Source organism: Tachyglossus aculeatus, chromosome 22, assembly GCF_015852505.1.
Source record: "Tachyglossus aculeatus isolate mTacAcu1 chromosome 22, mTacAcu1.pri, whole genome shotgun sequence".
Classification (NCBI taxonomy): Eukaryota; Metazoa; Chordata; class Mammalia; order Monotremata; family Tachyglossidae; genus Tachyglossus; species Tachyglossus aculeatus.
Window position 1 is genome coordinate 18,403,269 of NC_052087.1, and position 14,688 is coordinate 18,417,956.

The 14,688-nt window shown below is 42.1% G+C and overlaps 2 protein-coding genes across 13 annotated transcripts in view; both read left to right on the top strand.

Annotated features, from left to right (window-relative positions):
- PPFIA1 (PTPRF interacting protein alpha 1) overlaps positions 1-5,239 on the top strand; it is a 126,455-nt gene extending 121,216 nt beyond the window's left edge. For 8 of the 10 annotated variants that reach the window (XM_038764010.1, XM_038764018.1, XM_038764009.1 and 5 more), the window contains 2 exons: positions 1,881-1,951; positions 3,787-5,239. In XM_038764010.1, the coding sequence (XP_038619938.1) occupies positions 1,881-1,939 (59 nt within the window). In that variant the 3' untranslated portion in view covers positions 1,940-1,951; positions 3,787-5,239. The remainder of the gene's footprint in view (positions 1-1,880; positions 1,952-3,786) is intronic. The other 2 variants (XM_038764013.1, XM_038764017.1) reach the window with 1 other exon arrangement.
- Positions 5,240-14,509: 9,270 nt separating this feature from the next.
- Positions 14,510-14,688, top strand: part of CTTN (cortactin) — a 48,980-nt gene continuing 48,801 nt past the window's right edge. For all 3 annotated transcript variants that reach the window (XM_038764042.1, XM_038764043.1, XM_038764044.1), the window contains exon 1: positions 14,510-14,576. The gene's annotated coding sequence lies outside the window, so the exon portion shown is untranslated. The remainder of the gene's footprint in view (positions 14,577-14,688) is intronic.

Here is a 14,688-nt window from a genome sequence, read left to right on the forward strand (position 1 = left end):
ATGCTTTAAAAGTCGCTGACCTTTTTAACTTAGTTTCCTTAAGATTTCTCCACTGCAGAAGACTTTTCTCCTTCATTATTCCCAATTCAAAAGGGATAGAGAAGGTAGTGGAGCCCCAGTTATCTATCTCTTCTACACTATTTTCCCACTTCTACTGATCCATAATTCTGGTTAAGAGGAGTAAGTGTAAGCAGTTGCTCCAAGTTATTAAATAAGATTTCTGATTATTAATGACTCCAATTTTTCCCTTCTGAGATTCTCATGGGGTATCCCATGAGCTAAGCAGGGCAGAGCAAGCTCCTCTCCATACTCTATTTGAAACATGTGCCTATTTTAAATGGATAATCTGGGGGGCAGATAACTACACTATTACCTGAGAAGCAATATTCACTTGAGAGTGAGCACAGGCCTAGAGTCAGAGGACCTGGGTTCTAATTCCGGCTCCACCACTTGCCTGATGTAAGACCTTGGTCAAGTCACTTCTGTATGCCTCAGTTTCCACATCTGTAAAATGGGGACTAAAACTCCAAACGCTGTGTGGGACATGGACAGAGTCCCACCTGATTATCATGTATCTACCCCAGTGCTTAGTACAGTGCATGGTACATGGTAAGCACTGAATAAATACCATTAAAAAAACCACTGTGTTACCACCCACATTGCTTCATTCCAGTGGAACTCTTTAAACTATACTCATGTGAGAGAACCACACCCCAGAGCAGCCTCGCTAACACCAGATGTGCTGGACTGTCTCACTGTTCTTTGTAGACATGCTTTTTTCTCTCCTTCCTCTTCCACCTCCAACTGATAAATTCATGGAGGGAGTCCTCTCCTCCCAGTAGGGATGGATTGAGCACTGTGTTTTTCTCCAAACGTGCCTTACAGCAATAATTTTATTTCCTATTATTAATTTGAAACTCCTAACCATTTAGTGTGTTTTTCTGAGTGACTCATTAAGGACGTTTTAACAGCGTTCAATACCAGTGGGGGTGTAGCTACAAACAAAGTTGGTTCACCAATAAAAAATCCACTATCCTGTGCTAAAATCTCAAATTAATTTCCGCACATGGCACAAACAAAATACCTATTTGGGTCAGTTCTAGTATGCATGTTTTTACTAAGCATTTTAAGTAAGAACACAAAATAAGAATTGGGGAATATTTAGCCAACACCACACATGTGTGCCTTGGATAGCTTGCTATGCCATGTCAGAAGAAGTGGTCATGCTCATGGCCTCGGGCAAGGATCAAGTACTACATCTACAAGTTTTCCTTAACTCGGGGTTTTTCAAGAACGCAGCCTCCACAGCATAGAAAAATGGACTCTACTAGAATAAGAAATGACCAATTTGTGATGTTGGAAGTGATTCTCATTTGTGACTTTTTGAAGTATCCTGTACCATATGTAATAATAATAATAATAATGGCATTTATTAAGCGCTTACTATGCACAAAGCACTGTTCTAAGCGCTGGATATGTAGCTTATCTTTGTTGATTTTTTAGTTCTTAGATCTAGCAAAGTAGTATAGTTGGGACTATTCACAGAAGTGTTCTTTCAAATTTGTGCATCGCTAGGTTCGATTCCTTTTACACTGTTCTTTCCGAGTCCCTGTCAGCCATGCAAGTGGGGAAGTTAATAAAGAAGGGGAGTGATAGGAGGTGGCCCTCCACCCAGAGTGTTTCCTAAGGCCAGAGAGAAAAAGAACCAAACAGTTTGATCTTCAGGCCGACTCTCTGTCCTCTGGGAAATCCTCTCCTGTCGCTGGTGGTAATCTTATAATTTGAAAATATTCTGGACTATACTCACACCCCTGATTTTTTTTTTTTAACACTAACTGCATGCTGTGTTTTGCACGCTTCCTCCTGTGGTGTTGAAACAGGCAGTGTATCAGGAACACAAAGGTTGGATTCTGCAACAGTAAGAACTTACTCCTGTTAAAGCCTTCTGTTGGTGAGTATAGAGAGAGCCACATACGAATTATTTTAAAGGGCTGCACACTAGACCAAGTTTACTTTCTAATTACATATTTTCATCTCAAATCGCTCGAAGTTAGAGTATCGAAGGAATGCTTCAAATTTTCCGTACTAATTGATGTGGTTACTGCCCCAATTTTTGCCCTTTGATCGTAACTGAGTAGCAAAAACACCCCTCTGGCTGAATTTTGGCAAGTGAAATCCAAGGAAAGTTTCCAGTGTAATAAGCATTTTTATGGAATATTTGGATGATTTTATTTAACATCCAAAAACTTGAGACAGTGAGTCATAGTTGTGCCATACTTTTGATTTTGACAATTTTTGAAAAAAGTATATTACCAAATATAGTCAAAATAATTTGGACCCTCCTGTGTAGAGTTCAGCGACTAAAGAAAACTGGCTTAGGCATCATATATCTAGACTGTGAGCCCATTGTCGGGTAGGGACCGTCTCTATATGTTGCCGATTTGTACTTCCCAAGCGCTTAGTACAGTGCTCTGCACACAGTAAGCGCTCAATAAATATGATTGAATGAATGAATGATAATAAAAGCTTCATTTCTATATTTGTAAATAGAGAGCTGCCTAATGTATATTTCGGGGGGAGCATGGGGTTTAGTTTGAACTCCCTTACCTGTTCTCAGATCAGTCTGAATGGCACTTAAAATTAAATCAATGTTGATACTATTTTTTAAACAAAACTGTATTTCAGTATCTTGGGCAAACATTATTTTGGGATGCAGCTTTCCTAGCATATGGTAAGAATATTGAAACAATGTCGACTGGATTCCAGGCCATGTTCAGAGTGGGTTTTGCGTTCCTGAATCAAAGGCAGTTTTCTTAGGTCTTTGTTTTCACTTTAAAACGGTAAAATAGACGCAAGTATTTTTAATGGATAATAAGGTTACTTAGACTGGATACATTTTTTCAGAATATATATGAACATATAAATGTTTCTAAGGGAGCATGCAAAAATAATCGTTTGTTTAAACTGGAAATTTGGTCTAATAGTAAATTTGGTGTAATTGCAATTCATTAACTGCTTGGGCAGCATGGTTTTTGAAGCCAAAGGTGTCCTGTTTAAGTTATCTTTCCAGGGGCAATAATACCTTTAGAATGAGATGGATTACCCTGATCTTGTTTAAAAGTATTCTGTCAAAGACTGAAATACTTGTCCCTGAAACTTTCCAGATTAGTTGTTCTTCACAGTACTAAAATTTTCATATGCCACAGGCTTTAAAAGTATGAAGTTGTTGTGTATGAGTTTTTGATGACTCTTGGGGGAAGATATCTAAGAAAGAGACAAGAAACTATAACTCTAATTTTTGCCTACATAAAAGAAAGTTTAACTCGATTTTTAAAACTACCTAAACAATCAGTGGTATTTATTGGGTGCTTACTGGGTGCAGAGCACTGTACTAAGCGCTGGGGAGAGTACAGTGCAACCAAGTCGGTAGACCTGTTCACGGTCCACAAGGAGTTTAGAGTCCAGACAAGCATGGTTTTTATCCTGTTTCTTTTGAAATAATATATCACTAAACAGTCACGTTACAGCATATCGAAAATGGCCCCAGTCAAGTTGATCAGGGACCTTTTCCTTAGGGAAAAACCTACTAGATTGTTTTATCTCAATTTTCCATGTAGCTAAATAATGAAAGGTATCCAAGTGAATCGAAACCATTTTACACCTACTATACTAGCTGTGAAAGAGCAACTCTGGTATACAAGCATGGACTACTTGTTTACTTGCCAAATCTGCTTAATTTACACTGACTTGTACTTAACAGGGTTTGTCTTTTTTTTTTTTTTCCAGTTTACCCACACTACTTCTACAGATGATTATGCAGCATTTTGAATTCAACAAAGACCATGTTTTAAAATTCAGTGGATCTTTTAATCTGTTAATACTTGTTATATGAACATGCTGAGATATTTTATTACAGAGTTTTTAATTAGTGAAAAATTAATGAGTACTATAGAGAAAATATTTTAGAAATAAATGTTTCTTATATTTATGTAAACCTACGTGACTTTTCATTTATACAGTTACTTACCTTTTCCATGAGTAGCCGGATTATAAATATCCTTTCGAACCAATGCATCGATGTTCTTATACTTAATTTGTTAGTCTTTCCAACTGAATGTACTGTAATGCTTCTGTGTATAAATCCTATGAACAAACTAGGGTTTTTGTAAATTATGCAGTTCTTGTAAGTATCATTAATGTTTAATTTTTTAATAATAAATCTGATGGAGCAACTGAATTTACTGTGTTTATAGAAGTATCACGACACCAAGAGGAATACATTGCCAATCAGATGCAGCTAGTTCTAAAATAAGCAAATTTTTCATTGTGAACGGTTATGGTGCGTGATTTTCATTACTGATGATAGCTACTTTTTCCAGCAAGAAAATGTTTTGTGGAACGTGAACCGATTTAAAATTTCTTACCTTAAGACTTTCTTTTATCGACCACGAACGGGGAAATATCAGAACACTATGAAAAATATTGTAGAACTGGTTAACGCCACAACTTTTAGTCTCTGTTGTACAGGGCTTGTATAGCTGATCTTCAGTGTCTGAGCAAAAGCCATGAACTGAGAAACATTCTCTGAACCTGGGGAGAAAGAAAGACATTGGGGGGAAAAAAAATCCTGATAATAGCCTGCAGACAAGTGCTTTCCTCCCACGTCCTTTTCCTTGAAACTCTGTGTTTAAAGGCTCTGATGCAGCTGTTCTTAGAGGACCAATCACCCAGCACTGCACTCATTTCAAAGACATTGGTATATACTAGAAGATGAAGGCACAGTATCTGAAGAATTACGTAGTGCAACTTTTTAAAAAGGCCTTATTTTTCTTACATAAATCGTCTTTTACATTTGTTTGTAAACGTGTTTAAAGACTGAATCTGGACACAAAAATCTTTGATTTTGATGCTTATAGCCATTTTAAACAGTATGAGGACAGAGCGTATCTTTTACTTTTTAGATGGCACATTAAAAAGCCAGCGAGAAATCTGTTCAGATCCTGGTGTGTTATTTATTATGCAATGAAATATATATATATAGCATGTCTTTCTTTTTTGGTTTCTGCTTTTAATTTACTTGTACAACTCATTGTTACTGTTCTGTTTTCTGTTAATCTTTTGTGAACTTTCTGATTATGTAACAAAGTCTGTACAGTCTACTTTTGAACTATTTTTATCACAGTATTATTTATTGCTTTCTTTCAATAAAGTACTGAAGCTTTTTCCACTGCCAATACGAACGGAGAATAAATTGTAATTATATTGAAAGATGACTGAAGCTTTTTTTTCCAACTGTTTGGATAGTAAATATATGCAGATCAGTTATTGGGGTGAATTTTGGGTGTTTTTTTAAAAAATATATCAATAAAAACAAAGCACTGTTGTAGATACTGGGGAGAATACATGGACATTAACTCTGACAATACACTGTTATATAAGGAGCTTAAAATGTGTATTGGGGAAGGAGGAGCTAACAGCTAAATTATGACAATTCAGAAACCATTGACAAAATAATATAAGAACATGAAATATTGAACCTATCAGGACTCTGTCCTATCATATGTTCTTTTGGACTCAAATTTGATTTGCTAATTTATGAGAGAGGTGAAGAGACCAAGTGCAAGAGGTCTTGGGATTCTCCATTGCATTTTCTTGTAATTGAACAGATTGTACTATAAACAGTTTATGCACCTGTAATTGTTCTATAAAAGTGTGTGGCAGAACATGTTAGACCTTGGGGCGAGCTTCATCTCAGCCCATATTTCTGGATCACTTCCAGCTTCTGCGGGTTGGAATGAATGAAACAGAACTTTTCCTGTCCAAGTAAGTGGTTCCTCACCGCATCTGAGGCTTTAGGCAAAAATGAGACAGTTTAGATGGTGCAAAATTATTTTTGCTGGTATTTCTGGGCATACTACAAAAGTTATGAAAATTAGACATAAATAGGCACTCATCTTTTTTTTACAGTGCAACAGCAGAGATTTGTTAGGTAATTTAATATTTTGCTCTATTAAGTCCCAATTTTAATACTTAGGCGTTTGGAAAGTCTGGCTCATCTAGAATTTAGATCAGGGGGTAGCACTTCCAAGTAGAAACTCTCAAATCCTTCAACTGTGACCAATCACTTTTACGAAGATCAAAATGGAAGAACAGCGTGCTGGAGATTCTCTCCGAGCCAGCCCATTCATGAGGAACCACTTGTTAAGTGTTAAGCACTTACTATGTGCAGAGCACTGTTCTAAGTGCTGGGGGGATACAAGGTGATCAGGTTGTCCCACGTGGGGGTCACAATCCTAATCCCCATTTTACAGATGAGGTAACTGAGGCTCAGGGAAGTTAAGTGGCTTGCCCAAGGTCATACATTGAGCACCGCAGTGCTGGGCACTGACCTAATTGGTTGTGAGGTCTCCACCTCCACAGTCTTGTGCAACAAGTGCTTCCAATTTGATGTAATAACAATGATGGCATTTGTTAAGCAGTTACTATGTGCAAAACACTGTTTTAAGTGCTGGGGAGGAGACAGCAGCACTTATCCCACACGGGGCTCACAGTCTTCATCCCCATTTTACAAATGAGGTAACTGAGGCACAGAGAAGGTAAGTGACTTGCCCAAAGTCCCGCAGCTGACAATTGGCATAGCGGGGATTTGAACCCATGACCTCTGAGTCCCAAGCCCATGCTCTTTCATCATCATCAATCGTATTTATTGAGCGCTTACTATGTGCAGAGCACTGTACTAAGAGCTTGGGAAGTACAAATTGGCAACATATAGAAACAGTCCCTACCCAACAGTGGGCTCACAGTCTAAAAGGGGGAGACAGAGAACAAAACCAAACATACTAACAAATAAAATAGAATAGATATGTACAAATAAAATAAATAAATAGAGTAATAAATATGTACAAACATATATACATATATACAGGTGCTGTGGGGAAGGGAAGGAGGTAAGATGGGGGGGATGGAGAGGGGGACGAAGGGGAGAGGAAGGAAGGGGCTCAGTCTGGGAAGCCACGCTGCTTCTCTGTAATGAAAGCGCTGTGTATCAAGGCAACAAAGCTTACGTAAAACTCTATTAAAACAGTGGCCATACTTAAGTCTATTTAACACAACGTCACCATTGACCCTGAGATCCAGCAAAAAGTATATGGCACCTGTGGCCCTGTGAAGAAACAACTTGGCCCTTTTCCATATCTTTTAAGTCACCTTTTCAATGACAGCCATGAAGAATGGTTAAACTTTTGGAAATGTTGGCATTCCCACCCAGATCTGCCAGCTGTAAAGGAACAGAATACGTGGGACACTGAGGGGATACCATCATAGTGTGTTTCAAAGACATCGCTGTCACCCCATCTTCAAGGAGAAAGCTAAGAATTGATTGCAGAAATAGGCATCTCATTTATTGCCGTTGCTGGGAATGGAGTCAAAATCTAATAGCCTTGAAAACCAAAGTGAGCCACCAGTTTTCCCTCCTGGAACACAGGCATGGCCCTACTTCCAAAAGCACGTTCTTGCCAATATTCAGTATTCAATGTGTACAATATTCAATGTGTACAGAGCACAGTAGTAAGCCCTTGGTAAGTACAATTTGACAACAGAGACAATCTCTTCCCAACAACGGGCTCACAGTCTAGAGCCCATTGTGTGTTTATCTTGGAATGCAGCTAAGGAGCAGGTGAGGGGATTTATGCAACAGGAGGGCAGTGGAGGAAGAGAATAGAAAAGTAAGGAGAGAGCTGATTCTGTGCCTTCCAGCCAGTGGTCAGGAGTTTGATCAATCAATGGTATTTCCTTACTATGTTCAGAGCACTGTACTAAGTGCCAGGGAGAGAATTCCTTTAGCAATTTTTGAGGAGTGGGAATACATGGGTAAGCACCTAGTACAGAGATGCCCTAATACTATTGATTGTTTGCATTTGGGTGGTGACAGGTCAGGGGCCTGGAATCAGTCAGTTGCATTTATTAATAATAATAATAATAGTAATGGCATTTGTTAAGCGCTTACTATGTGCAGAGCACTGTTCTAAGCACTGGGGGGATACAAGGTGATCAGGTTGTCCCACGTGGGGGTCACAATCTTAATCCCCATTTTACAGATGAGGTAACTGAGGCTCAGAGAAGTGGCTTGCCCAAGGTCATACATTGAGCACCTCAGTGCTGGGCACTGACCCAATTGGCTGTGAGGTTACAACGGTAGCCAGATACATTTTCACAACCTTCAAGCTTATGGTAAAATGGGGGAGACCAAAATTACTTCAGAGTGAAATGTGAAGGAATTATAAGCAGGGAGTAGTACAAGAACATCAGTATGAAATAGCTTAAAAATGGAATGGACGAAAATTTATGGATATGAATGCTGAGGATAAGATTACATTGTTAAGGGTGGGATGCTAGTCTGACAAGTTTAGGGTGCTGTGACTCAATCAGGGATAATCTGGAGGAGGATTTTAAGAGGGTTTTCACAATGGAACAGGTGCACCTTTTACCAGAGCATCTTCCTTGCCAAAATGTTTCTGGAATAGCAGTTGAATGAAGCCATCAACGATGCATTCCCAGCTGTTGTACAGTTTCAGACCTCAAAGCAAAACAGCATGTCAGAGATGAAGGACAAAGAACAAGGTTAGCCAGAATCTCAACATAATCAATGGTATTTATTAAGCGCCTATGTACAGGGCACTGTAAAATAAGCACTTTGAAGAGTACAACAAAATTGGCAGACATGTTCCCGGCCCGCAATGAGTTTACAGTCTAGAATCTCCAGCTTTCAAAATCTACCTTCTCCACCTGCTCTTCCATTCTTAACACTTAAAAATGATTGCACCCTTAGCAGCATGGTTTAGTGGATAGAGCACAGACTTGGGAATCAGGTCATGGGTTCTAATCCCTGCTCTGCCGCTTGTCTGCTGTGTGACTGGTTAAATCACTTAACTTTTCTGTGTCTCAGTTACCTCATCTGTAAAATGTGGGTTAAGACTGTGAGCCGCATGTGGGACAGGGAGTGTAGCTAACCTGATTACCTTGTATCTACCCCAGAGCTTAGAACAGTGTTTGACAAACTGTAAGCGCTTAACAAATACCATCATTTTCCAGCACTTAGAACAGTGCCTGGCACAGAGTGAACACTTAAACACCATTATTATTATTATTATTGTATAGTAATATATATATATATGACTGCCATCTCCAGCTTCTCAATTCTCCTCTCAGACACATCTACACCTCCCCATCCTAAATGAACTGTCTCTGATCTGCACACAGTAAGCGCTCAGTAAGTACCACCAATGGATTGATTGAACCATCCAGCTATCTCCCCCACCCCAACCCATTCCTGTCCAAACTCCGCAACCTTAATTTCTCGGTGACACGTAGTAGAAGTCAAACCACACCTCTGCTCACCAAGGTTAATAATAATGGTGGCACTTGTTAAGCGCTTTACCATGTGCCAAGCACTGATGTTCTAAGCGCTGGGGGGATACAAGGTATTGTGTAAGGCGCTTTTTTTTTTTACCTAACTTTACTAACGTGCAAGGGTGTGACACATACATACATATAAACATATACTTACTCACTCACTCCACTCCACCTAGGGTTCAATGCCAGTCTGTGGTCAAAGGAGCCCATTCTGCCAATACTTCTTCTTTCTACTTCTTTTTGCTGCTGTTCTCCTGCGGCAGTTGCTGCTCTCAACATGCTCCTTGCTAGCTTCCCTGCATGCTTCTGCTCTCCTATGCACCATCAATAATACTACTACCTCTCATACCTGGCACGGGCCTCAAAGCAACCACCTTAGGCATGGCAGCTGGGGCTCTCCGTGGCAGTCACTGATTGATTCAGGCCCGTTACTGGGTAGAACAGGGAGAGAAAGCCCCGCATCCCTCCATGGTCCACCTCCCCACAGGCCTTCAATCACCTGCCTCAGGTAGAGCACATCACAGTGCCTTTGCAAAGTCTCTAACGTTGTTGTTCGCAGGATCACAAACGGTCATAAAAAATACAACTTGAGGGCTCACCACAGAATGAATGAAGTGACTTGCCCAAGGTCACACAGCAGACAAATGGCAGAGTCAGGATTAGAATCCATGGTCTTCTGACTTCCAGCTCTATCCACAATGCCACGATGCTTCTCCTAATCCAGCTTTCAGCTATGTATAAAACTAGGTTTAAATTCAGTGAATTCATTCAATCGTATTTACTGAGCGCTTACCGTATGCAGAACAATGTACTAAGCATTTGGGAAGAAGTACAAAGCGGCAACATAAAGAGACGGTCCCTACCCAACAACGGGCTATGTTGGAGATTTGAATGGTACACTCATTTAACAGGGAATTTCCTTTTATCCCACATTCACTTTCCTTTATGTACATGGTTAAAATACTAATTAATAATTGCATTTGTTAAGCACTATGTGCCAAGCAATGTACTAAGTGCTGGGATAAGTACAAGATGATAAGGTGCCACATGGGGCTCACAGTCTAAGCAGGAAGAGAAGTTAAGTAAAGCCCAAAGTCACAAAGTAGACAATTGGCAGAGTCAGGATTGGAATCCGGGTCCTCTGACTCTCAAGCCCTTGCTCTTTCCACTAGGTCATGCTGCTTCCCATTATCATTACTATTATTATCATTATTGTGGTTTTTGTTAAGTGCATATTGTGTGCCGGGCACCGTACTAAGTACTGGGGTGGATACAAGCAAATCAGTTTAGACACAGTCCCTGTCCCACATGGGGCTCCCAGCCTCAATCCCCATTTTACAGAAGAGGGAACTGAGGCACAGAGAAGTGAAGTGACTTGCCCAAGGTCAGACAGCAGACAAGTGGTGGAGTCAGGATTAGAACCCATGACTTTCTGACTTCCAGGTTCGTGCTCTATCCACAACATCATACTGCTCTCGGGCAAAATTATCAATCAAAAACTGGCATTAAACTGTCTTGAATACTTTTGGTTCCCAGTATAATCTTCCTTGTGACAAAGGCGGCGTTAACTGGAAATGAGTGGTCGTAAACCAGGAGCACTTTTTGTGATTTCTCATCATCATCATCAATGTTATTTATTGAGCATTTACTACATGCAGTACACTGAACTAAGCATTTGGGAGAGTGAGTGCAGTACAACAGAGTTGGGAGACACAGTCCCTGCCTACAATGAACTTACAGTCTGGAGGGGAAGTGAGACATAAATAATTTAAACTATAAAAATGTAACGATCTTTGAGCCCGTTGTTGGTAGGGATTATCTCTATCTATCGCCGAATTGTACTTTCCAAGCGCTTAGTACAGTGCTCTGCACACAGTAAGCATTCAGTAAATATGATTGAATGAATGAATGAATGTACATAAGTGCTGTGGGTTTGAGGGTGGGGCAAATATCAAATGCTCAAAGGTCACAGAACAAAGTGCATTGACAGCACAGAAGGGAGAGGGAGCTGAGGAAGAGAGGGTTTAATTGGGGGAAGACTTTTCAACCATTCATTAGAGCTGTGATCTTAATAATGCTTGAAGGTGGAGGGAGTAGGGGTCTAGTGCATATGGGTGGGGGGAGTTCCAGGCTAGAGGAAGGACATGGGAAGGTGGGTGGTAGTGAGGTAAAGAAGTTCCAGACACAGTTACTAAACTGAAGTGAATTATGCGAGCTGGGCTATTGTGAGGTAATAATAATAATGATGGCATTTATTAAGCACTTACTATGTGCAAAGCACTGTTCTAAGCGCTGGGGAGGTTACAAGGTGATCAGGTTGTCCCATGGGGGAGCTCACAGTCTTAATCCTCTTTTTACAGATGAGGTAACTGAGGCACAGAGAAGTTGAGTGACTCGCCCAAAGTCACACAGCTGACAATTGGCAGAGCCGGGATTTGAACCCGACCTCTGACTCCAAAGCCCGTGCTCTTTCCAAGAACGGGCAAGCTGATTGAGTCCTTTAAAAGCCGATAGTAAGGAGTTGCTATTCTACGAGGAGGTTGATGGCCAACCATTGGAGGTTCTTGAGGAATGGGGAGTAATGGACTGAATGTGTCATTCAGAAAAATAATCTGTGCCACAGAGTGAAGTATAGCCTGGAATGTGGAGAAACAGGAGGCAGGGAGGTTAGTGAGGAGGCTGATGCAGCAATCAAAGCAGTAGGGAATAAATGCTTGGATTAACGTCGTATCAGCCTGGATGAAGAGGAAAGGGCGGATTTACCAATATTACCAAGGTATAACCAAAACGATTTGGTGATGGTGAGAGTACAGTGCTTTGCACACAATAAGTGCTCAGCAATTAAGATTGAATGAATGAAAGGCCAGGGTTTGAGTGGGAAGATAAGGAGTTCAGTTTTGGACATGTTAAATTTGAGGTGTTGGCTGAACACCCAGGTAAAAATGTCCTGAAGGCAGGAGGAAATGCAAGGTAACAGAGAAGGAGAGAGGTCAGGACTGGAGATGTCAATTTGGGAATCTTTGGCATAGAAGTGGCCTTCCTAATGTCCTGCCATCTTAGGGGTTCAAATAAAGCCTGGAATTCCCCAACGTTATCCACACTCCTTAGTTTGCCAATTGTCAGCTCTGTGACTTTGGGCAAGGCACTTAACTTCTCTGTGCCTCAGTTACCTCATCTGTAAAATGGGCATGAAGACTGTGATTCCCCCGTGGGACAACCTGATCACCTTGCAACCTCCCCAGTGCTTAGAACAGTGCTTTGCACATAATAAGCGCTTAATACCATCATTATTATTTATTGAGCGCTTACTGTGTGCAGAGCACTGTACTAAGCGCTTGGAAAGTACAATTTGGCAATAGAGACAATCCCTACCTGACAACAGGCACACAGTCCAGAAATGGTATTTGTTAAGCGCTTGCTATGTGTCAAGCACTGGTCTAAGCGCTGGGGGAGATCCAAGGTGATCAGGTTGCCCCACGCGGGGCTCACAGTCTCCATCCCCGTTTTGCAGACGAGGGAACTGAGGCCCGGGAAATAATAATAATAATGATGGCATTTATTAAGTGCTACGTGCAAAGCACTGTTCTAAGCGCTGGGGAGGTTACAAGGTGATCAGATTGTCCCATGGGGGGGGCTCACAGTCTTCATCCCCATTTTACAGATGAGGTCACTGAGGCACAGAGAAGTTAGGTGACTCGGCCAAAGTCACACAGCTGACAACTGGCAGAGTCGGGATTTGAACCCATGACCTCTGACTCCAATCAATCAATCGTATTTATTGAGCGCTTACTGTGTGCAGAGCACTGTACTAGGCGCTTGGGAAGTACAAGCTGGCAACCTATAGAGGCGGTCCCTACCCAACAGTGGGCTCACAGTCTAAAAATCACGAGAGAGGCTATTCCTAGGTGATGACATCCACATCTGGCTCTACAAACCGGTCGGTGGCTTTGTCCCTACCGTTTGGGTTCTTTTCCAACGAGGCTCCACGATTTGAGGAAAATTGGCTTCCATTCCTATAGGACACAGCCTAGATACCATCACTGTGTTTGGAGGGCAATGACAATAAGAATAAAAATGATGCTAATAATCTGTAAACTCATCTCTAGACTCCAAAGCCCGGGGTCAACCAATCAATCAATCAATCGTATTTATTCAGCGCTTACTGTGTGCAGGGCACTGTACTAAGCGCTTGGGAAGTACAAGCTGGCAACCTATAGAGATGGTCCCTACCCAACAGTGGGCTCACAGTCTAAAAATCACGAGAGAGGCTGTTCCTAGGTGATCATCATCATCATCAATCATATTTATTGAGCGCTTACTATGTGCAGAGCACTGTACTAAGCGCTTGGGAAGTACGACATCCACATCTGGCTCTACAAACCAGATTGTTTGCGCTTACCAATTTCACTTGAAATTTCGCTTACTATGTGCAGAGCACTGTTCTAAGCGCTGGGGGGATACAAGGTGATCAGGTTGTCCCACGTGGGGGGGGGGGGCCACAATCTTAATCCCCATTTTACACATGAGGGAACTGAGGCCCAGAGAAGTGAAGTCACAATCTTAATCCCCATTTTACAGATGAGGTAACTGAGGCTCAGAGAAGTGAAGTGGCTTGCCCAAGGTCATACACTGAGCACCTCAGGGCTGGGCACTGACCTAATTGGTTGTGAGGTAGCCAGATAGATTTTCACAACCTTCAAGATTATGGCATAATGGGGGAGACCCAAATTACTGCAGAGTGAATTTGACTCCAAAGCCCGGGGTCAACCAATCAATCGTATTTTTTGAGCGCTTACTGTGGGCAGGGCACTGTACTAAGCGCTTGGGAGGTCCAAGTTGGCAACACATAGGGGCAGTGGGCTCACAGTCGAAAAGGGGGGTCTTTCCACTGGGCCACGCTGAAGCCCAAAGCCACACGGCCGACGAGTGGCAGGGTCGGGGGGCGTCCCGGAGGGGCCTTCCCGCTTCCCAACCGGCTGGGCTGGGAGGCAGGAAGTGGGAGCGGCGGAAATGACAGCGGGAACGGGAACGGGAACGGGAACAGGAACGGGAACGGGGCGGACCGAGCCAGGGAGGGGCGGCCACCGGCCACGGAGCAGGAGCAGGAGCAGGAGCAGGATCCAGGGAGGCCGGCCTGACTAGGAGCGCAGCGGCCTGCACCCACAGTAAGCCCAGCGGCCTTGTCTCCCTCTGTGGGGCGAGGGGGGTCGCCCCCTAATCCCCTCCCCATCCCAAGGGGAAGCTTCAACCTTCCCCATTTGGCCCCCTCCCATCCCG